The sequence below is a fragment of the Pseudophryne corroboree genome, chromosome 3 (assembly GCF_028390025.1).
Source record: "Pseudophryne corroboree isolate aPseCor3 chromosome 3, aPseCor3.hap2, whole genome shotgun sequence".
Classification (NCBI taxonomy): Eukaryota; Metazoa; Chordata; class Amphibia; order Anura; family Myobatrachidae; genus Pseudophryne; species Pseudophryne corroboree.
Window position 1 is genome coordinate 314390433 of NC_086446.1, and position 26589 is coordinate 314417021.

Here is a 26589-nt window from a genome sequence, read left to right on the forward strand (position 1 = left end):
CATGCAGGTAAGCATCCTTGATGTCCAGGGATACCATGTAATCCCCCTCGTCCAGGCTTGCAATAACCGCCCTGAGCGATTCCATCTTGAACTTGAATTTTTTTATGTATGTGTTCAAGGATTTCAAATTTAAAATGGGTCTCACTGAACCGTCCGGTTTCGGTACCACAAACAGTGTGGAATAGTAACCCCGTCCTTGTTGAAGTAGGGGCACCTTGACTATCACCTGCTGGGAATACAGCTTGTGAATAGCCTCTAGCACAGCCTCCCTGCCTGAGGGAGTTGTTGGCAAGGCAGATTTGAGGAAACGGCGGGGGGGGAGACGCCTCGAATTCCAGTCTGTACCCCTGAGATACTACTTGCAAGATCCAGGGATCCACCTGTGAGCGAGCCCACTGATCGCTGAAATTTTTGAGGCGGCCCCCCACCGTACCTGGCTCCGCCTGTGGAGCCCCACCGTCATGCGGCGGACTTGGAAGAAGCGGGGGAGGACTTTTGCTCCTGGGAACCTGCTGTTTGTTGCAGCCTTTTTCCCCTACCTCTGCCTCTGGACAGAAAGGACCCGCCTTTTCCTCGCCTGTTTCTCTGGGTCCGAAAGGACTGTACTTGATAAAACGGCGCTTTTTTAGGCTGTGAGGGAACCTGGGGTAAAAATGCTGACTTCCCAGCTGTCGCTGTGGAAACTAGGTCCGAGAGACCATCCCCGAATAACTCCTCACCCTTGTAAGGCAAAACTTCCATGTGCCTTTTGGAATCTGCATCCCCTGTCCACTGCCGGGTCCATAAGCCTCTCTTAGCAGAAATGGACAATGCACTTATTTTAGATGCCAGCCGGCAGATCTCCCTCTGTGCATCTCTCATGTATAAGACGGAGTCTTTTATATGCTCTATGGTTAGGAGAATAGTGTCCCTGTCTAGGGTGTCAATATTTTCTGACAGGGAATCTGACCATGCAGCGGCAGCACTGCACATCCATGCTGACGCAATAGCTGGTCTAAGTATAATGCCTGAGTGTGTATATACAGACTTCAGGATCGCCTCCTGCTTTCTATCCGCAGGCTCCTTTAGGGCGGCCGTATCCGGAGACGGAAGTGCCACCTTTTTAGACAAACGTGTGAGTGCTTTATCCACCCTGGGAGGTGTTTCCAAACGTGCCCTATCCTCTGGCGGGAAAGGGAACGCCATTAGTAATTTTTTAGGGATTACCAATTTTTTATCGGGGAAAGCCCACGCTTCCTCACACACTTCATTTAATTCTTCAGATGGGGGAAAAACTACGGGTAGTTTTTTCTCCCCAAACATAATACCCTTTTTAGTGGTACCTGGGTTTATATCCGAAATGTGTAATACCTCCTTCATTGCCTCAATCATGCAACGAATGGCCCTAGTGGACATTAGATTTGACTCATCGTCGTCGACACTGGTATCAGTATCCGTGTCGACATCTGCGTCTGCCATCTGAGGTAGCGGGCGTTTTAGAGCCCCTGATGGCCTTTGAGACACCTGGGCAGGCACAAGCTGAGAAGCCGGCTGTCCCGCATTTGGCATGTCGTCAAATTTTTTGTGTAAGGAGTCGACACTTGCACGTAATTCCTTCCATAAAACCATCCACTCAGGTGTCTGCCCCGCAGGGGGTGACATCACTTCTATAGGCATCTGCTCCGCCTCCACATAATTTTCCTCATCAAACATGTCGACACAGCCGTACCGACACACCGCACACACACCGGGAATGCTCTAACAGAGGACAGGACCCCACAGAAGCCCTTTGGGGAGACAGAGAGAGAGTATGCCAGCACACACCAGAGCGCTATATAATACAGGGACTAACTGAATTATGTCCCCTATAGCTGCTATAATATTTACTGCGCCTAAATTTAGTGCCCCCCCTCTATTTTTTACCCTTTTCTGTAGTGTAGACTGCAGGGGAGAGCCAGGGAGCTTCCTTCCAGCGGAACTGTGAGGGAGAAATGGCGCCAGTGTGTTGAGGGAGATAGCTTCGCCCCTTTTCCACTGACTTTTCTCCCGCTTTTTTAAGGATTCTGGCAGGGGTAATTATCACATATATAGCCTCTGGGGCTATATATTGTGATTGTTTTGCCAGCCAAGGTGTTTTTATTGCTGCTCAGGGTGCCCCCCCCCCAGCGCCCTGCACCCTCAGTGACCGGAGTGTGAAGTGTGTATGAGGAGCAATGGCGCACAGCTGCAGTGCTGTGCGCTACCTTGGTGAAGACAGAAGTCTTCATGCCGCCGATTTTCCGGACTTCTTCTTGCTTCTGGCTCTGTAAGGGGGACGGCGGCGCGGCTCCGGGACCGAACACCAAGGCCAGTTCCATGCGGTCGATCCCTCTGGAGCGAATGGTGTCCAGTAGCCTAAGAAGCCCAAGCTAGCTGCAAGCAGGTAGGTTCGCTTCTTCTCCCCTTAGTCCCTCGTTGCAGTGAGCCTGTTGCCAGCAGGTCTCACTGTAAAATAAAAAACCTAAATTATACTTTCTTTCTAAGAGCTCAGGAGAGCCCCTAGTGTGCATCCAGCTCGGCCGGGCACAAAAATCTAACTGAGGCTTGGAGGAGGGTCATAGTGGGAGGAGCCAGTGCACACCAGGTAGTCTAAAAGCTTTCTTTTAGTTGTGCCCAGACTCCTGCGGAGCAGCTATTCCCCATGGTCCTTACGGAGTTCCCAGCATCCACTAGGACGTCAGAAAAAAAAAATGCGTGGGGTCCGTCCCCCCCTAAGCTAAACCAGCCTCGGGCTCTTTGAGCCGGTCCTGGTTGACAAAATATGGGGAAAAAAATGTCAGGGGTTCCCCCATATTTAATCAACCAGCACCGGGCTCTGCACCTGGTCCTGGTTCCAAAAAATAAGAATTTACTTACCGATAATTCTATTTCTCATAGTCCGTAGTGGATGCTGGGGACTCCGTAAGGACCATGGGGAATAGCGGCTCCGCAGGAGACTGGGCACATCTAAAGAAAGCTTTAGGACTATCTGGTGTGCACTGGCTCCTCCCCCTATGACCCTCCTCCAAGCCTCAGTTAGGATACTGTGCCCGGACGAGCGTACACAATAAGGAAGGATTTTGAATCCCGGGTAAGACTCATACCAGCCACACCAATCACACCGTATAACCTGTGATCTGAACCCAGTTAACAGCATGATAAACAGAGGAGCCTCTAGAAAAGATGGCTCACTACAGCAATAACCCGATTTTTTGGTAACAATAACTATGTACAAGTATTGCAGACAATCCGCACTTGGGATGGGCGCCCAGCATCCACTACGGACTATGAGAAATAGAATTATCGGTAAGTAAATTCTTATTTTCTCTAACGTCCTAAGTGGATGCTGGGGACTCCGTAAGGACCATGGGGATTATACCAAAGCTCCCAAACGGGCGGGAGAGTGCGGATGACTCTCCAGCACCAAATGAGAGAACTCCAGGTCCTCCTCAGCCAGGATATCAATTTTGTAGAACTTTACAAACGTATTTGCTCCTGACCAAGTAGCTGCTCGGCAAAGTTGTAAAGCCGAGACCCCTCGGGCAGCCGCCCAAGATGAGCCCACCTTCCTTGTGGAGTGGGCATTTACAGATTTTTGGCTGTGGCAGGCATGCCACAGAATGTGCAAGCTGAATTGTACTACAAATCCAACGAGCAATAGTCTGCTTAGAAGCAGGAGCACCCAGCTTGTTGGGTGCACACAGGATAAACAGCGAGTCAGATTTCCTGACTCCAGCCGTCCTGGAAACATATATTTTCAGGGCACTGACAACGTCTAGCAACTTGGAGGCCTCCAAGTCCCTAGTAGCCGCAGGCACCACCAATAGGTTGGTTCAGGTGAGACGCTGAAACCACCTTGGGGAGAAACTGAGGACGAGTCCTCAATTCCGCCCTGTCCGAATGGAAAATCAGATAAGGGCTTTTTCAGGATAAAGCCGCCAATTCTGACACGCGCCTGGCCCAGGCCAGGGCCAACAGCATGACCACTTTCCATGTGAGATATTTTAACTCCACAGATTTAAGTGGTTCAAACCAATGTGAGTTTTTGGAACCCAAAACTACATTGAGATCCCAAAGTGCCACTGGAGGCACAAAAGGAGGCTGTATATGCAGTACCCCTTTTACAAACGTCTGAACTTCAGGGACTGAAGCTAGTTCTTTTTGGAAGAAAATTGACAGGGCCGAAATTTGAACCTTAATGGACCCCAATTTCAGGCCCATAGACACTCCTGTTTGCAGGAAATGTAGGAATCGACCCAGTTGAATTTCCTCCGTCGGGCCTTACTGGCCTCGCACCACGCAACATATTTTCGCCAATTGCGGTGATAATGTTTTTGCGGTTACATCCTTCCTGGCTTTGATCAGGATAGGGATGACTTCATCCGGAATGCCTTTTTTCCTTCAGGATCCGGCATTCAACCGCCATGCCGTCAAACGCAGCCGCGGTAAGTCTTGGAACAGACAGGGTCCTTGCTGGAGCAGGTCCCTTCTTAGAGGTAGAGGCCACGGATCCTCCGTGAGCATCTCTTGAAGTTCCGGTTACCAAGTCCTTCTTGGCCAATCCGGAACCACGAATATAGTGCTTACTCCTCTCCATCTTATCAATCTCAGTACCTTGGGTATGAGAGGCAGAGGAGGGAACACATACCCTGACTGGTACACCCACGGTGTTACCAGAGCGTCTACAGCTTATTGCCTGAGGGTCCCTGGACCTGGCGCAATACCTGTCGAGTTTTTAATCATGTGGAAGACTTCTGGGTGAAGTCCCCACTCTCCCGGGTGGAGGTCGTGCTGAGGAAGTCTGCTTCCCAGTTGTCCACTCCCGGAATGAATACTGCTGACAGTGCTATCACATGATTTTCCGCCCAGCGAAGAATCCTTGCAGCTTCTGCCATTGCCCTCCTGCTTCTTGTGCCACCCTGTCTGTTTACGTGGGTGACTGCCTTGATGTTGTCCGACTGGATCAACACCGGCTGACCTTGAAGCAGAGGTCTTGCTAAGCTTAGAGCATTGTAAATGTCCCTTAGCTTCAGGATATTTATGTGAAGTGATGTCTCCAGGCTTGACCATAAGCCCTGGATATTCCTTCCCTGTGTGACTGCTCCCCAGCCTCGCAGGCTGGCATCAGTGTTCACCAGGACCCAGTCCTGAATGCCTAATCTGCGGCCCTCTAGAAGATGAGCACTCTGCAACCACCACAGGAGGGACACCCTTGTCCTTGGTGACAGGGTTATCCGCTGATGCATCTGAAGATGCGATCCGGACCATTTGTCCAGCAGGTCCCACTGGAAAGTTCTTGCGTGGAATCTGCCGAATGGGATTGCTTCGTAGGAAGCCACCATTTTACCCAGAACCCTTGTGCATTGATGCACTGAGACTTGGCTCGGTTTTAGGAGGTTCCTGACTAGCTCGGATAACTCCCTGGCTTTCTCCTCCGGGAGAAACACCTTTTTCTGGACTGTGTCCAGGATCATCCCTAGGAACAGAAGACACGTCGTCGGAACCAGGTGCGATTTTGGAATATTGAGAATCCAATCGTGCTGCCGCAACACTACCTGAGATAGTGCTACACCGACCTCCAACTGTTACCTGGATCTTACCCTTATCAGGGAATTGTCCAAGGAAGGGATAACTAAAATTCACTTCCTTCAAAGGAATATCATCATTTCGGCCATTACCTTGGTAAAGACCCGGGGTGCCGTGTACCATCCATACGGCAGCGTCTGAACTGATAGTGACAGTTCTGTACCATAACCTGAGGTACCCTTGGTGAGAAGGGTAAATTTTGACATGAAGGTAAGCATCCTTGATGTCCCGAGACATCATGTAGTCCCCTTCTTCCAGGTTCGCAATCACTGCTCTGAGTGACTCAATCTTGAATTTGAACCTCTGTACGTAAGTGTTCAAAGATTTTAGATTTAGAATCGGTCTCACCGAGCCGTCCGGCTTCGGTACCACAAAAGTGTGAAATAAAACCCAGTTCCCTGTTGCTGGAGGGGTATCTTGATTATCACCTGCTGGGAATACAGCTTGTGAATGGCTTCCAAAACTGTCTCCCTGTCAGAAGGAGACATCGGTAAAGCCGACTTTAGGAAACGGCTAGGGGGAGACGTCTCGAATTCTAATTTGTACCCCTGAGATATCACCTGAAGGATCCAGGGGTCTACTTGCGAGTGAGCCCACTGCGCGCTGAAATTCATTGAGACGGGCCCCCCACCGTGCCTGATTCTGCTTGTAAAGCCCCAGCGTATACTGAGGGCTTGGCAGAGGCGGGAGAGGGTTTCTGTTCCTGGGAACTGGCTGATTTCTGCAGCCTTTTTCCTCTCCCTCTGTCACGGGGCAAAAATGAGGAACCTTTTGCCCGCTTGTCCACGAAAAGACTGCGCCTGATAATACGGCGTCTTCTCATGTTGAGAGGCGACCTGGGGTACAAACGTGGAATTCCCAGCTGTTGCCGTGGCCACGAGGTCTGAAAGACCGACCCCAAATAACTCCTCCCTTAATAAAGCAATACTTCCAAATGCCGTTTGGAATACGCATCACCTGACCACTGACGTGTCCATAACCCTCTACTGGTAGAAATGGACAACGCGCTTAGACTTGATGCCAGTCGGCAAATATTCCGCTGTGCATCACGCATATATAAAAATGCATCTTTTAAATGCTCTATAGGCAAAAATATACTGTCCCTATCTAGGGTATCAATATTTTCAGTCAGGGAATCCGACCACGCCAACCCAGCACTGCACATCCAGGCTGAGGCGATTGCTTGTCGCAGTATAACACCAGTATGTGTGTAAATACCTTTTAGGATACCCTCCTGCTTTCTATCAGCAGGATCCTTAAGGGCGGCCATCTCAGGCGAAGGTAGAGCTCTTACAAGCGTGTGAGCGCTTTATCCCCCCTAGGGGGTGTTTCCCAACGCACCCTAACCTCTGGCGGGAAAGGATATAATGCCAATAACATTTTAGAAATTATCCGTTGTTATCGGGGGAAACCCACGCATCATCACACACCTCATTTAATTTCTCAGATTCAGGAAAACTACAGGTATTTTTTCCTCACCGAACATAATACCCCTTTTTTGGTGGTACTCGTATTATCAGAAATGTGTAAAACATTTTTCATTGCCTCAATCATGTAACGTGTGGCCCTACTGGAAGTCACATTAGTCTCTTCACCGTCGACACTGGAGTCAGTATCCGTGTCGGCGTCTATATCTGCCATCTGAGGTAACGGGCGCTTTAGAGCCCCTGACGGCCTATGAGACGTCTGGTCAGGCACAAGCTGAGTAGCCGGCTGTCTCATGTCAACCACTGTCTTTTATACAGAGCTGATACTGTCACGTAATTCCTTCCAACAGTTCATCCACTCAGGTGTCGACCCCCTAGGGGGTGACATCACTATTACAGGCAATCTGCTCCGTCTCCACATCATTTTTCTCCTCATACATGTCGACACAAAAGTACCGACATACAGCACACACACAGGGAATGCTCTGATAGAGGACAGGACCCCACTAGCCCTTTGGGGAGACAGAGGGAGAGTTTGCCAGCACACACCAGAGCGCTATATATATACAGGGATAACCTTATATAAGTGTTTTTCCCCTTATAGCTGCTGTATAGTTAATACTGCGCCTAATTAGTGCCCCCCTCTCTTTTTTTAACCCTTTCTGTAGTGTAGTGACTGCAGGGGAGAGACAGGGAGCTTCCCTCCAACGGAGCTGTGAGGGAAAATGGCGCCAGTGTGCTGAGGAGATAGGCTCCGCCCCTTTTTCGCGGACTTTTCTCCTGCTTTTTTATGGATTCTGGCAGGGGTTAAATGCATCCATATAGCCCAGGAGCTATATGTGATGCATTTTTTTTTGCCATCCAAGGTGTTTTTATTGCGTCTCAGGGCGCCCCCCCCAGCGCCCTGCACCCTCAGTGACCGAAGTGTGAAGTGTGCTGAGAGCAATGGCGCACAGCTGCAGTGCTGTGCGCTACCTTGTTGAAGACAGGACGTCTTCTGCCGCCGATTTTCCGGACCTCTTCTGCCTTCTGGCTCTGTAAGGGGGCCGGCGGCGCGGCTCTGGGACCCATCCAAGCTGGGCCTGTGATCGTCCCTCTGGAGCTAATGTCCAGTAGCCTAAGAAGCCCAATCCACTCTGCACGCAGGTGAGTTCGCTTCTTCTCCCCTTAGTCCCTCGATGCAGTGAGCCTGTTGCCAGCAGGTCTCACTGAAAATAAAAAACCTAATCTAAAACTTTCACTAAGAAGCTCAGGAGAGCCCCTAGTGTGCACCCTTCTCGTTCGGGCACAGAGATCTAACTGGGGCTTGGAGGAGGGTCATAGGGGGAGGAGCCAGTGCACACCAGATAGTCCTAAAGCTTTCTTTAGATGTGCCCAGTCTCCTGCGGAGCCGCTATTCCCCATGGTCCTTACAGAGTCCCCAGCATCCACTTAGGACGTTAGAGAAATACGGGGGACAAAAAGCGTAGGGGTCCCCCGTATTTTTTAAACCAGCACCGGGCTCCACTAGCCAGGTACATAATGCCACAGCCGGGGGACACTTTTATCTAGGTCCCTGAGGCCCTGGCATTACATACCCAACTAGTCACTAGAGATGAGCGCCTGAAATTTTTCGGGTTTTGTGTTTTGGTTTTGGGTTCGGTTCCGCGGCCGTGTTTTGGGTTCGAACGCGTTTTGGCAAAACCTCACCGAATTTTTTTTGTCGGATTCGGGTGTGTTTTGGATTCGGGTGTTTTTTTCAAAAAACACTAAAAAACAGCTTAAATCATAGAATTTGGGGGTCATTTTGATCCCAAAGTATTATTAACCTCAAAAACCATAATTTACACTCATTTTCAGTCTATTCTGAATACCTCACACCTCACAATATTATTTTTAGTCCTAAAATTTGCACCGAGGTCGCTGTGTGAGTAAGATAAGCGACCCTAGTGGCCGACACAAACACCGGGCCCATCTAGGAGTGGCACTGCAGTGTCACGCAGGATGTCCCTTCCAAAAAACCCTCCCCAAACAGCACATGACGCAAAGAAAAAAAGAGGCGCAATGAGGTAGCTGTGTGAGTAAGATTAGCGACCCTAGTGGCCGACACAAACACCGGGCCCATCTAGGAGTGGCACTGCAGTGTCACGCAGGATGTCCCTTCCAAAAAACCCTCCCCAAACAGCACATGACGCAAAGAAAAAAAGAGGCGCAATGAGGTAGCTGTGTGAGTAAGATTAGCGACCCTAGTGGCCGACACAAACACCGGGCCCATCTAGGAGTGGCACTGCAGTGTCACGCAGGATGTCCCTTCCAAAAAACCCTCCCCAAACAGCACATGACGCAAAGAAAAAAAGAGGCGCAATGAGGTAGCTGACTGTGTGAGTAAGATTAGCAACCCTAGTGGCCGACACAAACACCGGGCCCATTTAGGAGTGGCACTGCAGTGTCACGCAGGATGTCCCTTCCAAAAAACCCTCCCCAATCAGCACATGATGCAAAGAAAAAGAAAAGAAAAAAAGAGGTGCAAGATGGAATTGTCCTTGGGCCCTCCCACCCACCCTTATGTTGTATAAACAAAACAGGACATGCACACTTTAACCAACCCATCATTTCAGTGACAGGGTCTGCCACACGACTGTGACTGATATGACGGGTTGGTTTGGACCCCCCCCAAAAAAGAAGCAATTAATCTCTCCTTGCACAAACTGGCTCTACAGAGGCAAGATGTCCACCTCATCATCACCCTCCGATATATCACCGTGTACATCCCCCTCCTCACAGATTATCAATTCGTCCCCACTGGAATCCACCATCTCAGCTCCCTGTGTACTTTGTGGAGGCAATTGCTGCTGGTCAATGTCTCCGCGGAGGAATTGATTATAATTCATTTTAATGAACATCATCTTCTCCACATTTTCTGGATGTAACCTCGTACGCCGATTGCTGACAAGGTGAGTGGCGGCACTAAACACTCTTTCGGAGTACACACTTGTGGGAGGGCAACTTAGGTAGAATAAAGCCAGTTTGTGCAAGGGCCTCCAAATTGCCTCTTTTTCCTGCCAGTATAAGTACGGACTGTGTGACGTGCCTACTTGGATGCGGTCACTCATATAATCCTCCACCATTCTATCAATGTTGAGAGAATCATATGCAGTGACAGTAGACGACATGTCCGTAATCGTTGTCAGGTCCTTCAGTCCGGACCAGATGTCAGCATCAGCAGTCGCTCCAGACTGCCCTGCATCACCGCCAGCGGGTGGGCTCGGAATTCTGAGCCTTTTCCTCGCACCCCCAGTTGCGGGAGAATGTGAAGGAGGAGATGTTGACAGGTCGCGTTCCGCTTGACTTGACAATTTTGTCACCAGCAGGTCTTTCAACCCCAGCAGACTTGTGTCTGCCGGAAAGAGAGATCCAAGGTAGGCTTTAAATCTAGGATCGAGCACGGTGGCCAAAATGTAGTGCTCTGATTTCAACAGATTGACCACCCGTGAATCCTTGTTAAGCGAATTAAGGGCTCCATCCACAAGTCCCACATGCCTAGCGGAATCGCTCCGTGTTAGCTCCTCCTTCAATGTCTCCAGCTTCTTCTGCAAAAGCCTGATGAGGGGAATGACCTGACTCAGGCTGGCAGTGTCTGAACTGACTTCACGTGTGGCAAGTTCAAAGGGCATCAGAACCTTGCACAACGTTGAAATCATTCTCCACTGCGCCTGAGACAGGTGCATTCCACCTACTATATCGTGCTCAATTGTATAGGCTTGAATGGCCTTTTGCTGCTCCTCCAACCTCTGAAGCATATAGAGGGTTGAATTCCACCTCGTTACCACTTCTTGCTTCAGATGATGGCAGGGCAGGTTCAGTAGTTTTTGGTGGTGCTCCAGTCTTCTGTACGTGGTGCCAGTACGCCGAAAGTGTCCCGCAATTCTTCTGGCCACCGACAGCATCTCTTGCACGCCCCTGTCGTTTTTTAAAAAATTCTGCACCACCAAATTCAAGGTATGTGCAAAACATGGGACGTGCTGGAATTTGCCCATATTTAATGCACACACAATATTGCTGGCGTTGTCCGATGCCACAAATCCACAGGAGAGTCCAATTGGGGTAAGCCATTCCGCGATGATCTTCCTCAGTTGCCGTAAGAGGTTTTCAGCTGTGTGCGTATTCTGGAAAGCGGTGATACAAAGCGTAGCCTGCCTAGGAAAGAGTTGGCGTTTGCGAGATGCTGCTACTGGTGCCGCCGCTGCTGTTCTTGCGGCGGGAGTCCATACATCTACCCAGTGGGCTGTCACAGTCATATAGTCCTGACCCTGCCCTGCTCCACTTGTCCACATGTCCGTGGTTAAGTGGACATTGGGTACAACTGCATTTTTTAGGACACTGGTGAGTCTTTTTCTGACGTCCGTGTACATTCTCGGTATCGCCTGCCTACAGAAGTGGAACCTAGATGGTATTTGGTAACGGGGGCACACTGCCTCAATAAATTGTCTAGTTCCCTGTGAACTAACGGCGGATACCGGACGCACGTCTAACACCAACATAGTTGTCAAGGCCTCAGTTATCCGCTTTGCAGCAGGATGACTGCTGTGATATTTCATCTTCCTCGCAAAGGACTGTTGAACAGTCAATTGCTTACTGGAAGTAGTACAAGTGGGCTTACGACTTCCCCTCTGGGATGACCATCGACTCCCAGCAGCAACAACAGCAGCGCCAGCAGCAGTAGGCGTTACACGCAAGGATGCATCGGAGGAATCCCAGGCAGGAGAGGACTCGTCAGAATTGCCAGTGACATGGCCTGCAGGACTATTGGCATTCCTGGGGAAGGAGGAAATTGACACTGAGGGAGTTGGTGGGGTGGTTTGCGTGAGCTTGGTTACAAGAGGAAGGGATTTACTGGTCAGTGGACTGCTTCCGCTGTCACCCAAAGTTTTTGAACTTGTCACTGACTTATTATGAATGCGCTGCAGGTGACGTATAAGGGAGGATGTTCCGAGGTGGTTAACGTCCTTACCCCTACTTATTACAGCTTGACAAAGGGAACACACGGCTTGACACCTGTTGTCCGCATTTCTGGTGAAATACCTCCACACCGAAGAGCTGATTTTTTTGGTATTTTCACCTGGCATGTCAACGGCCATATTCCTCCCACGGACAACAGGTGTCTCCCCGGGTGCCTGACTTAAACAAACCACCTCACCATCAGAATCCTCCTGGTCAATTTCCTCCCCAGCGCCAGCAACACCCATATCCTCCTCATCCTGGTGTACTTCAACACTGACATCTTCAATCTGACTATCAGGAACTGGACTGCGGGTGCTCCTTCCAGCACTTGCAGGGGGCGTGCAAATGGTGGAAGGCGCATGCTCTTCACGTCCAGTGTTGGGAAGGTCAGGCATCGCAACCGACACAATTGGACTCTCCTTGTGGATTTGGGATTTCGAAGAATGCACAGTTCTTTGCTGTGCTGCTTTTGCCAGCTTGAGTCTTTTCATTTTTCTAGCGAGAGGCTGAGTGCTTCCATCCTCATGTGAAGCTGAACCACTAGCCATGAACATAGGCCAGGGCCTCAGCCGTTCCTTGCAACTCCGTGTCGTAAATGGCATATTGGCAAGTTTACGCTTCTCCTCCGACAATTTTATTTTAGGTTTTGGAGTCCTTTTTTTTCTGATATTTGGTGTTTTGGATTTGACATGCTCTGTACTATGACATTGGGCATCGGCCTTGGCAGACGACGTTGCTGGCATTTCATCGTCTCGGCCATGACTAGTGGCAGCAGCTTCAGCACGAGGTGGAAGTGGATCTTGATCTTTCCCTAATTTTGGAACCTCAACATTTTTGTTCTCCATATTTTAATAGGCACAACTAAAAGGCACCTCAGGTAAACAATGGAGATGGATACTAGTATACAATTATGGACTGCCTGCCGAGTGCAGACACAGAGGTAGCCACAGCCGTGAACTACCGTACTGTACTGTGTCTGCTGCTAATATAGACTGGTTGATAAAGAGATGTCTATGTAACTATGTATGTATAAAGAAGAAAGAAAAAAAAACCACGGTTAGGTGGTATACAATTATGGACGGACTGCCTGCCGAGTGCAGACACAGAGGTAGCCACAGCCGTGAACTACCGTACTGTACTGTGTCTGCTGCTAATATAGACTGGTTGATAAAGAGATGTCGTAGTAGTATGTATGTATAAAGAAGAAAAAAAAACCACGGTTAGGTGGTATATACAATTATGGACGGGCTGCCGAGTGCCGACACAGAGGTAGCCACAGCCGTGAACTACCGCACTGTACTGTGTCTGCTGCTAATATAGACTGGTTGATAAAGAGATAGTATACTCGTAACTAGTATGTATGTATAAAGAAAGAAAAAAAAACCACGGTTAGGTGGTATATACAATTATGGACGGGCTGCCGAGTGCCGACACAGAGGTAGCCACAGCCGTGAACTACCGCACTGTACTGTCTGCTGCTAATATATAGACTGGTTGATAAAGAGATAGTATACTCGTAACTAGTATGTATGTATAAAGAAAGAAAAAAAAACCACGGTTAGGTGGTATATACAATTATGGACGGGCTGCCGAGTGCCGACACAGAGGTAGCCACAGCCGTGAACTACCGCACTGTACTGTGTCTGCTGCTAATATAGACTGGTTGATAAAGAGATAGTATACTACTAATATTATATATACTGGTGGTCAGGTCACTGGTCACTAGTCACACTGGCAGTGGCACTCCTGCAGCAAAAGTGTGCACTGTTTAATTTTAATATAATATATTATGTACTCCTGGCTCCTGCTATAACCTATAACTGGCACTGCAGTGCTCCCCAGTCTCCCCCACAATTATAAGCTGTGTGAGCTGAGCACAGTCAGATATATATATACATTGATGCAGCACACTGGGCTGAGCAGTGCACACAGATATGGTATGTGACTGAGTCACTGTGTGTATCGTTTTTTTCAGGCAGAGAACGGATATATTAAATAAAACAAACAACTGCACTGTCTGGTGGTCACTGTGGTCGTCAGTCACTAAACTCTGCACTCTCTTCTACAGTATCACAGCCTCAGGTCAATCTCTCTCTCTCTCTCTCAACCCTAATCTAAATGGAGAGGACGCCAGCCACGTCCTCTCCCTATCAATCTCAATGCACGTGTGAAAATGGCGGCGACGCGCGGCTCCTTATATAGAATCCGAGTCTCGCGAGAATCCGACAGCGTCATGATGACGTTCGGGCGCGCTCGGGTTAACCGAGCAAGGCGGGAGGATCCGAGTCTGCTCGGACCCGTGAAAAAAACATGAAGTTCGTGCGGGTTCGGATTCAGAGAAACCGAACCCGCTCATCTCTACTAGTCACCCCTGGCCGGGGTACCCTGGAGGAGTGGGAACCCCTTAAATCAAGGGGGTTCCCCCCCCTCCAGCCACCCAAGGGCCAGGGGTGAAGCCCGAGGCTGTCCCCCCCCATCCAAGGGCGGCGGATGGGGGGCTGATAGCCTTTTGAAAAAAATTTGAATATTGTTTTAGTAGAAGTACTACAAGTCCCAGCAAGCCTCCCCCACAAGCTGGTACTTGGAGAACCACAAGTACCAGCATGCGGTGGAAAACCGGGCCCGCTGGTACCTGCAGTACTACTACTAAAAAAATACCCCCAAAAAAACAGGACACACACACCGTGACAGTATAAGTTTATTACATACATGCACACCTCCAAACATACATACTTACCTATGTTCACACGAGGCTCGGTCCTCTTCTCCATGTAGAATCCTAGGGGTACCTGTGAAAAAAATTACTCACATAATACAGTGTACCTTCTGTTCTTTGTATAATCCACGTACTTGGCAAAACAAAAAAATCAGAAACCAGACCACGCACTGCCAGGACCCCCCGACTCCTGTCAAAGAGGGTCCCTTTAGCCAATCAGGGAGCGCCACGTCGTGGCACTCTCCTGATTGGCTGTGTGCTCCTGTAGTGTCTGTCAGGCTGCACACGGCAGAGATACAATGTTGCGCGTATGCGCTCCATTGTATCCAATGGTGGGAACTTTGCGGTCAGCGGTTGTCCGAAAGTAACCTCACCGCTGACCGCAATGTTCCCACCATTGGATACAATGGAGCGCATAGACGCAACATTGTATCTCTGCCGTGTGCAGCCTGACAGACACTACAGGAGCACACAGCCAATCAGGAGAGTGCCACGACGTGGCGCTCCCTGATTGGCTGAAGGGACCCTCTTTGACAGGAGTCAGGGGGGGTCCTGGCAGTCGGGGAAAGGGGTCCCATGTGTAAACATGGGACCCCTTTCAGTGCGTGGTTGGGTTCCGTTTTTTTTGGTTTGCCAAGTACGTGGATTATACAAAGAACAGAAGGTACACTGGATTATGCGAGTATAATTTTTTTCACAGGTACCCCTAGGATTCTACATGGAGAAGAGGACCGAGCCTCGTGTGAACATAGGTAAGTATGTATGTTTGGAGGTGTGCATGTATGTAATAAACTTATACTGTCACGGTGTGTGTGTCCTGTTTTTTTTGGGGTATTTTTTTAGTAGTAGCACTGCAGGTACCAGCGGGCCCGGTTTTCCACCGCATGCTGATACTTGTGGTTCTCCAAGTACCAGCTTGTGGGGGAGGCTTGCTGGGACTTGTAGTACTTCTACTAAAACAATATTCAAATTTTTTTCAAAAGGCTATCAGCCCTCCTTCCGCCGCCCTTGGATGGGGGGGGGGGGGGGGGGGGGGGGGACAGCCTCGGGCTTCACCCCTGGCCCTTGGGTGGCTGGAGGGGGGGGAACCCCCTTGATTTAAGGGGTTCCCACTCCTCCAGGGTACCCCGGCCAGGGGTGACTAGTTGGGTATGTAATGCCAGGGCCGCAGGGACCTAGATAAAAGTGTCCCCCCGGCTGTGGCATTATGTACCTGGCTAGTGGAGCCCGGTGCTGGTTTCAAAAATACGGGGGACCCCTACGCTTTTTGTCCCCCGTATTTTTGGAACCAGGACCAGGCGCAGAGCCCGGTGCTGGTTGATTAAATATGGGGGAACCCCTGACATTTTTTCCCCCATATTTTTTCAACCAGGTCCGGCTCAAAGAGCCCGAGGCTGGTTTTGCTTAGGAGGGGGGACCGCACGCATTTTCCCCCAGAAAATGTAACACTTTCCCACCCCTTCCCACTGATAAACATGCTTGGATCTCATGGATCCGTGCATGCCTATCAGAACACGGTAAAAAAAAAAAGCAGGTGTTTTAAATTTGCTTTTTTTTACGATTTGTATTTTTTCACGGCAGTGTTTGGCTATTGCCGGCAGTGTTCGTGAAATACACTTTTTAGTAAAATTACCGAGTTGTATCAAAAAACAGTCGTATTTGACCGATGGTGTATTCATTCGTATTTTTTGTCTTTGACTTCCAAAAAAATACGAATGTCCTCATCACTGCCGAGATTTGAGTTTAGTAAATTCCCGAGATGACACTTTGAAGAAAAAACACCATCTCGGTCAAAATCGTGACCTTAGTAAATATACCCCCTTGTGTGTAACTCTGAATACCCTGTGCCTGTTTATTGTCATCTAACTCGTAATATATTCGTATTCTTGTTGCCTTTTGGATAACCTGGACTTTGACCATGGCTCTCTTTGACGAACTTCAAGGTTTTAAAACCCATGGCTACCTTCCAGACTACAGCTCTGCTTAAACTTCTGGTTACCTGTTGCAACTCTGCTTCTTTTCCCATGTACCGAATCTCAGACTTTGGCTCAGATTTTGTTCTCAGTTACCAGCCACTGGATCTTTCCCTGAAAAATTAATTGTTGCAGATCTCCTGCTGTAGTTAACGGTGACTCTGCTCACTTGGGGAATGAAGTCTTTTTATCAGTAGCTGGGACACATCCAGAGTTAAAAACCAATTCCCAGAATGAATTGCCTTCAACCTAAATGGTCTTTCCTTACCCCTAACATAGAATGCTAACTGGGCAGAAAGAAGCCTCTTTTTGCCACATCATCCATCATTGCTTGGCTTCTGCTGCACCCTTGATTTCTGATGGCCACCACTACCATCCAACATGCTTTCCCATCATCTGTTAGTGAAACGGTTCAATTGTTTACCATATTGGTCACAATTCCAGTATATTTAGATTGTGTTTTTTCCCCCTCAACTATGTCCCATGTGTTATCCTTGAAAAGGAGGTGGGCTCTACATGCCGTGGTACTGGAGTCTGGTTTGCATTAATCATTCTGGCTCTAACAGAGACATCCCTTGTGTCCTTTGCACAAAGATCAGAGAGTTTTGGGTTTTCTTGATAACCTTATGTTGTAATCTAGTGAAGTCTGCTTATATTCCTACAGCGTTAGGCGTTCTAGCCGAGGACTGCATATGTACCATCGTAACCAGGCAATTAATGATATGGGAAGAGAACACTCCCAACACTGAGGCCCTTCCATACGGTTATACATTAATGATTCCGTATGCAATGTTACCTAAAAAATTACCTTGTTCGGTATTATATTTTGTTACTCCTAAAAATTTGATGAGAAGGGACAAGATGACTTCTTCATTGATTCACAATCCAGCCTGGTTTCTGCAGAGAAGTTATCACTTGTGATACTCTAGATTTAACGGTTCTAATTTTTTACCCCAACAACAGGATGTCATCCAGATATGGCCACAACTTGACACCACCTTCTTTATCCTGCTATTAATGTTACTAGTGCCTCTGTGACAGTTATTTGAGATGCTGCTAAGCCAAGAGGCAGAACTGGAACAGACATACACATTTACTTGCCTTGTGTAAAGAAGTAAACCCTTGTTCCATCTCCTCTCACATAAAAGTTTTCAGACAGACATCGTCCTACAGGATTAGAAAGACACATTGCATGAGAGCACAAAGTCTATACACACACACACACACACACACACACACACACACACACGTCTTGTGGATTAATGTCATGCGTTATCATTTGCAAGCATTCCAAAACTATGGAGTACCAGTAGCTTTCAGTCTCTACAGGTTAAATAAGGGAAACTCTATCCTACTGTACTCTAATGTTTAACTTTCTTGATGGTGTTTTTATCTCTGTACAAGTATCTAGATGCAAGAAATGTCTAATTGCTCCCTTGTGTTCTCCACCACTTGGGAAAAACAAACACACTTCCACAAAAAAAAAAAAAAAAAAAAAAAAAAAACCCCCAAACTCCTTTTCTTCTGGTAGAGCTCTTAAACAACGCACATTTATGGTCGTTGGGCAAAAACAGCAGTACCTTTTTTAAAGCGTAGCTGTGCCATGTCGTAGCGGCCATAGTCCCTTAAGAGGATGCATCCACCAGGTTTCAGCAACTTGCTAAGTCGTGTAATGGCGCCTGACATCCTACAGAAAGAAGATGACAGAACAGCATGAAATGCAGAAACAAAGCTATGCGGTGTAAAGAGAAGGGTCCTAACATAGGTCATGGATGATGGAAATGACAGCCAAGGGAATACCAGAATAAACAATAATACGTCATCTACACCTTGTGTTAGTGCAATTTAAGACTGAAAGTGACTTAGATAGACAATAATGAAATATTACATTAGTAAGGAGAAAAACAAATGTGTACCCAGGCTGACTGCCACTTGATGGCACTTTGAGAGAAGCATTTCAGATTAATAAAAAGTACACAAGTAATTTTACGTGTGTTTCAATCTGTTACTAGGGTGCTACTTCTACCTGTTCTGTTGGTCATTGAGAAGATGTTTTCTGAACTTTATTTTGGTGCTCTTTTGGCAACTCTTGTATACTTTCAATGCTTCATCTAATGTGTATGACTTTGCAGTAATCTGCATTAAAATAATAAAATCATCTGTGCAGAGGAAACGGTCAGTCACTTGTTATTCAGCTGTGTGGGTGTGCATTCTGAAAGTGACCCGCAGTTACCTCTGTTGAGATCACAAATGCTACAGGTAATTCAAATATAGACAATGTCAGCTCCCAACCCCCTCTCGCACATCCAACATCCTGCTTTACTGCACTGCTAGTTATTTCATATACTGCACTGTGCGCATTAGCCGACATGCCTAGTACGATTCTCTAAACGTGCCATATGGCAGCAGAAAAAAAACATACTGCAGAGAATTTCAACGTATGGGATAATAAGAATTTACTCACCGGTAATTCTATTTCTCGTAGTCCGTAGTCGATGCTGGGGACTCCGTAAGGACCATGGGGAATAGACAGGCTCCGCAGGAGACTGGGCACTCTAAAGAAAGATTCAGTACTATCTGGTGTGCACTGGCTCCTCCCTCTATGCCCCTCCTCCAGACCTCAGTTAAGGAAACTGTGCCCGGAAGAGCTGACATTACAAGGAAAGGATTTTGGAATCCAGGGTAAGACTCATACCAGCCACACCAATCACACTGTACAACTTGTGATAAACTTACCCAGTTAACAGTATGAACAACAACTGAGCATCACTCAACCGATGCTACATAACCATAACCCTTTGTTAAGCAATAACTATATACACGTATTGCAGAAAGTCCGCACTTGGGACGGGCGCCCAGCATCCACTACGGAATACGAGAAATAGAATTACCGGTGAGTAAATTCTTATTTTCTCTAACGTCCTAGTGGATGCTGGGGACTCCGTAAGGACCATGGGGATTATACCAAAGCTCCCAAACGGGCGGGAGAGTGCGGATGACTCTGCAGCACCGAATGGGCAAACACAAGGTCCTCCTCAGCCAGGGTATCAAACCTGTAGAATCTTGCAAAAGTGTTTGAACCCGACCAAGTAGCAGCTCGGCAAAGCTGTAATGCCGAGACCCCTCGGGTAGCCGCCCAAGAAGAGCCCACTTTCCTTGTGGAATGGGCTTTCACTGATTTCGGCTGCGGCAATCCCGCTGCAGAATGAGCCTGCTGAATCGCGTTACAGATCCAGCGAGCAATAGTTTGCTTTGAAGCAGGAGCACCCAGCTTGTTGGATGCATACAGGATAAACAGCGAGTCAGTTTTCCTGACTCCAGCCGTTCTTGTTACATAAATCTTCAAAGCCCGGACTACGTCCAGCAACTTGTAGTCCTCCAAGTCACGAGTAGCCGCAGGCACCACAATAGGTTGGTTCAAATGAAAAGATGACACCACCTTTGGCAGAAACTGCGGACAAGTCCGCAATTCTGCCCTGTCCATATGGAAAACCAGATAGGGGCTTTTACATGACAAAGCCGCCAATTCTGACACACGCCTAGCTGAAGCTAAAGCCAACAGCATGACCACTTTCCACGTGAGATACTTTAGTTCCACGGTCTTAAGTGGCTCAAACCAGTGGGATTTCAGGAAATCCAACCAGTGCCGGCCATAGGCATAGGCAAACTAGGCAATTGCCTAGGGCATTTGATGTGCCTAGGGGCATCAGCAGCTTCTGCTGATTAAAATGATATGCGGCATGCCTATATTCTGTGTGTAGCATTTCATATGCAGATACAGCCACAGTCTCACACAGTATATAGGCATGCTACATATCATTTTAATCAGCAGAATCTGCTTGTGCATCCTAGCCTCATAGCAATGCAAATAAGCTGCATTTTCATAAAAAAAAGGTGCCTGACGTTAGCATTGAGGCAAGATTTATGAGGGCACATCTGTATCCAACCAGAGGCAGATGTCACAGTGTTTGTGGCAGTGTGAGTGCTGTGTGCATGTGAGTGGGTTGGTTGTGCAGTAGTGTTCAGAATATGTCTAAGCAGCATTATGTGTGTCATGTAAAAATGCATAAATAATGTGCAACATATGTGTAAGGGGCACTATGTGTGTCATTATGTGTATAAGGGCATTAATGTGCGCCATATGTGTAACAGGGTACTACTGTATGTGTGTCATTATGTGTATAGGGGCACTAATAATGTGCAGCAAATGTGTAGGGGGCACTATGTGTGTCATTGTGTATAAGGGCAAAAATAATGTGCGGCATATGTGTAAGAGACATTATGTGTACAAGGGCATTAGTAAAGGTTGTCATAATGTGTAAGGCACATTATGTTTATAAGGACATTAATAATGTGTCTCATATGTGTAAGGGGCATTACTGTGTGGAATTATGTGTATAAGGTGCTCTACTATGTGGCGTTGCGTATAGAAAGGGCACTACTGTGTCGTCTAATGTGAATAAAGAGCAATAAGGTGTGGTGCAATGTTAATAAGGAGCAATTCAGTGTGATGTAATGTGAATAAGGGGCTCTACTGTGAGGAGTAACGTTTATAAGGTAAAGTGATACTACTGTGGGATGTAATATGAATTATGGACACTATCGCATGTTCAAATGTGAATAAAGTTGCAGTACTGTGTGGCGTAATTGGAATTGGGGTTACTATTGTGTGGCCATGCCCCTTGCCAGCAAAAACACACCCCTTTTTGGGCTGAGCACCAAATGTGCGAACTGTTCCTATTTAAAATATAGGGGGTACAAACACCAAAATAAGGACTGCTATGGGTGAGGGGTGATGGTGCTGGGAAAGAGGTGCAAGGTCAGAGGCAGAACCAGCGGTGGTGCTAGGGGGCACCAGCCAAAATCTTGCCTAGGGCATCATATTGGTTAGGGCCGGCTCTGAATCCAACACCACGTTAAGATCCCAAGGTGCCACTGAATATGCAGCACTCCCTTAACAAACGTCTTAACCTCAGGCAGTGAAGCCAGTTCTTTTTGAAAGAAGATGGATAGGGCCGAAATCTGGACCTTTATGGACCCGAATTTTAGGCCCATAGTCACACCTGACTGTAGGAAGTGCAGGAATCGACCCAGCTGGAATTCCTCTGTAGGGGCCTTCCTGGCCTCACACCAAGCAACATATTTTCGGCATATACGGTGATAATGCTTTGCTGTCACGTCCTTCCTAGCCTTTATCAGCGTAGGAATAACTTCATCCGGAATGACCTTTTCTGCTAGGATTCGGCGTTCAACCGCCATGCCGTCAAACGCAGCCACGGTAAGTCTTGGAACAGACAGGGCCCCTGTTGCAACAGGTCCTGTCTGAGAGGCAGAGGCCATGGTTCCTCTGTGAGCATTTTTTGCAGTTCCGGGTACCAAGTCCTTCTTGGCCAGTCCGGAACAATGAGTATTGTTTTCACTCTTCTTTTCCTTACGATTCTCAGTACCTTGGGTATGAGAGGAAGAGGAGGAAACACATAGACCGACTGGAACACCCACGGTGTTACCAGTGCGTCCACAGCTATCGCCTGAGGGTCCCTTGACCTGGCGCAATACCTTTTTAGCTTTTTGTTGAGGCGGGACGCCATCATGTACACCTGTGGCAGTTCCCACCGACTTGCAATCTGCGTGAAGACTTCTTGATGAAGTCCCCACTCTCCCGGGTGGAGGTCGTGCCTGCTGAGGAAGTCTGCTTCCCAGTTGTGCACTCCCGGAATGAACACTGCTGACAGTGCTTGCACGTGATTCTCCGCCCAACGAAGAATCCTGGTGGCTTCCGCCATCGCCACTCTGCTTCTTGTGCCGCCCTGGCGGTTTACATGAGCCACTGCGGTGATGTTGTCTGACTGAATCAGCACCGGTTGGTTGCGAAGCAGAGGCTCCGCTTGACTCAGGGCGTTGTATATGGCCCTTAGTTCCAGGATATTTATGTGCAGACAAGCCTCCTGACTTGACCACAACCCTTGGAAGTTCTTCCCTGAGTGACTGCCCCCCATCCTCGGAGGCTCGCATCCGTGGTCACCAGGACCCAGTCCTGTATGCCGAACCTGCGGCCCTCGAGAAGGTGAGCACTCTGCAGCCACCACAGAAGAGACACCCTGGCCCTGGGGGACAGGGTGATCAGCCGATGCATCTGAAGATGCGATCCGGACCACTTGTCCAACAGATCCCACTAAAAGATCCTCGCATGGAACCTGCCGAAGGAATGGCTTCGTATGATGCCACCATCTTTCCCAGGACTCGCGTGCAGTGATGCACCGACACATGTTTCGGTTTTAAGAGGTCTCTGACTAGAGTCACGAGCTCCTGAGCCTTCTCCGCCGGGAGAAACACCTTCTTCTGGTCTGTGTCCAGAATCATGCCCAGAAAGGGCAGACGCGTCGTAGGAATCAGCTGCGATTTTGGGATATTCAGAATCCAGCCGTGCTGTTGCAACACTTCCTGAGAGTGTGCTACGCTGATCAGCAACTGCTCTCTGGACCTCGCCTTTATGAGGAGATCGTCCAAGTATGGGATAATTGTGACTCCTTGCTTTCTCAGGAGCACCATCATTTCCGCCATTACCTTGGTAAATATTCTCGGTGCCGTGGAGAGCCCAAACGGCAACGTCTGGAATTGGTAATGACAGTCCTGTACCACAAATCTGAGGTACTCCTGATGAGGTGGATAAATGGGGACATGCAAGTAAGCATCCTTGATGTCCAGAGACACCATAAAATCCCCCTCTTCCAGGCTTGCAATGACCGCTCTGAGCGATTCCATTTTGAACTTGAATTTCTTCAGATAAATGTTCAGGGATTTTAAATTCAAGATGGGTCTGACCGAACCGTCCGGTTTCGGTACTACAAACATAGTGGAATAGTAACCCCTTCCCTGTTGAAGGAGAGGAACCTTTACAACCACCTGCTGGAGGTATAACTTGTGAATTGCTGCCAGCACTACCTCCCTTTCCATGGGGGAAGCTGGCAAGGCCGATTTTAGGTAACGGTGAGGGGGCGTCACCTCGAATTCCAGTTTGTATCCCTGAGACACAACTTGTATAGCCCAAGGATCCACCCGTGAGCGAACCCACTGGTGGCTGAAATGTCGGAGACGCGCCCCCACGGCTCCTGGCTCCGTCTGTGGAGCCCCAGCGTCATGCGGTGGACAAACAATTCCTCACCCTTATAAGGTAAAACCTCCATGTGTTTTTTTAGAGTCGGTATCCCCTGTCCATTGCCGAGTCCATAAGACCCTTCTGGCAGAAATGGACACTGCGTTTACTCTAGAGCCCAGCAGGCAAATGTCCCTCTGGGCATCCCGCATATATAGGACCGCGTCCTTGATATGTGCCAGGGTCATTAGAACAGAGTCCCTGTCCAGGGTATCTAACTCCTCAGACAGAGTATCCGTCCATGCTGCTACCGCACTACACATCCAGGCCGAAGCAATTGCTGGCCTCAGCAGCGTACCAGAATGTGTGTAAACAGACTTCAGGATAGCTTCATGCTTTCTATCCGCAGGATCCTTTAGGGCGGCCGTATCCTGAGACGGCAGGGCCACCTTCTTAGATAAGCGTGTCAACGCCTTGTCTACCCTGGGGGAGGATTCCCAGCGTAACCTGTCCGTTGGCGGGAAAGGATACGCCATCAGCAATCTCTTGGAAATTACTACCTTCCTATCAGGGGAATCCCACGCTTTTTCACATAATTCATTCAATTCATGTGACGGGGGAAAAGCCACTTCTTGCTTTTTCTCCCCATACATATAAATCCTCTTGTCAGGGACAGGATTTTCCTCAGAAATGTGTAACACATCCTTCATTGCCACAATCATGTAGCGGATGGCTTTAGTCATTTTAGGCTGCAACTTTGCATCATCGTCATCGACACTGGAATCAGATTCCGTGTCGACGTCTGTGTCAACTAACTGGGATATTGGGCGCTTTTGAAACCCTGACGGCCTCTGCGCTGTGGGAGCAGGCATGGGTTGAGACCCCGACTGTCCCAAGGCTACAGCTTTATCCAATCTGTTATGTAAGGAGCTTACATTATCATTTAACACCTTCCACATATCCATCCAATCTATTTGCACTTGTTCTGCCTCCACGTATCCTTCCTCATCAAACATGTCGACACAGGCGTACCGACACACCGCACACATACAGGGAACGCTCTGACTGAGGACAGGACCCCACAAAGGCTTTTGGGGAGACAGAGAGAGAGTATGCCAGCACAAACCCCAGCGCTATATAAACCAGGGATTACACTGTACCTTAGTGTTTACCCAGTAGCTGCTGTTTTTATATATATATCTGCGCCTAAATTTATGTGCCCCCCCCTCTCTTTTTTACCCTCTATTGCACCTGTATACTGCAGGGGAGATCTTGGGGAGCGTCCTTCCAGCGGAACTGTGAAGAGAAAATGGCGCTGGTGTGCTGAGGAAGAAGGCCCCGCCCCCTCAGCGGCAGGCTTCTGTCCCGCTTCTCATGTGTAAAAATGGCGGGGGCTCGCACATATATACAGTGCCTGACTGTATATATGTATACTTTTGCCATCAGGTATCTTAATTGCTGCCCAGGGCGCCCCCCCCTGCGCCCTGCAGTGACAGGAGTGTGTGTGTGTGCTGCGGGAGCAATGGCGCACAGCTGCAGTGCTGTGCGCTACCTTAAGTGAAGACAGGAGTCTTCTGCCGCCGATTTCGATGTCTTCTTGCTTCTGCTGCTTCTGTACTTCTGGCTCTGCGAGGGGGACGGCGGCGCGGCTCCGGGAACGGACGATCAAGGTTAGGTACCCGTGTTCGATCCCTCTGGAGCTAATGGTGTCCAGTAGCCTAAGAAGCGCAACTTAGCTGCAGTGAGTAGGTTTGCTTCTCTCCCCTCAGTCCCACGTAGCAGAGAGTCTGTTGCCAGCAAAAGCTCTCTGAAAATAAAAAACCTGACAAAATACTTTCTTTTCTAGCAAGCTCAGGAGAGCCCACTAGGAGCACCCAGCTCTGGCCGGGCACAGATTCTAACTGAGGTCTGGAGGAGGGGCATAGAGGGAGGAGCCAGTGCACACCAGATAGTACTGAATCTTTCTTTACAGTGCCTAGTCTCCTGCGGAGCCCGTCTATTCCCCATGGTCCTTACGGAGTCCCCAGCATTCACTAGGACGTTAGAGAAAAACATGTTTTCTTAAAGCAGCAGCATGCGGAATAAGCCAATTTTACGCATCTATAAACAGATTTTGATGTACTGAAAACAAATGCATGTTTACATTACCTCGGTTTCTACAAATAATTTGAAACTTCACGATGTGCATATAACAGAAGCATACCAATAACTTATTGATTAAACTAAATTAATATATATATTTTTTTTAAATGTCGTGAATAATCATCATTAATGTTGTGGTGAAAGCTTAGAATGCCTGATCTACAGATATCTCTGGCTTGAGTCTTGGTGCTGAATTAGCTTTACTCACTTGCTTGGATGGATAGCAGAGAGGACAAAGATCAAGATAACAACATCTAGGCTCTCCTCGGGAATGGGGAAAGAAGACTGCTCATCAGAGAGGTCATGAACAAAGGCAAAGCATCGGGATGGGTCATAATGAAGGTTACTCTGCAAAGTACACAGAACAGGGTAGGAGATACTCTTAACACTTATTGGAACCTATAAGGTCTATTTTGGCTTAACAGACATTCAAGTTATGCTATTTAATTATCCCGAAAACTGCAAGCTCTTCTGTAGCTGCCAGCATGTTTTGTAAGAAATAGATCAAGCTACCATGCATTCCAGAACAATATTCTTGCTTACAAAAAATAAATCACATTTCAAAATAAATGGCTTTTAATTTTTATTGAACATCATTCTTATTTAAAATTCTGTTGGTTCTACCTCTGTCTCTTTTATATCTTATGCCGGGAATACATGTCAGAAAAAATGCCT

General features: G+C 48.2%; 1 protein-coding gene across 2 annotated transcripts in view; it reads right to left on the minus strand.

Moving 5' to 3' along the window:
* Positions 1-26589, minus strand: part of LOC135055412 (tRNA N(3)-methylcytidine methyltransferase METTL2-like) — a 60254-nt gene that overhangs the window by 12894 nt on the left and 20771 nt on the right. For both annotated transcript variants that reach the window (XM_063959451.1, XM_063959452.1), the window contains exons 7-9: positions 26123-26262; positions 18260-18366; positions 17781-17846 (exon numbers count right to left, since the gene is read on the minus strand). In XM_063959451.1, the coding sequence (XP_063815521.1) occupies positions 17781-17846; positions 18260-18366; positions 26123-26262 (313 nt within the window). The remainder of the gene's footprint in view (positions 1-17780; positions 17847-18259; positions 18367-26122; positions 26263-26589) is intronic.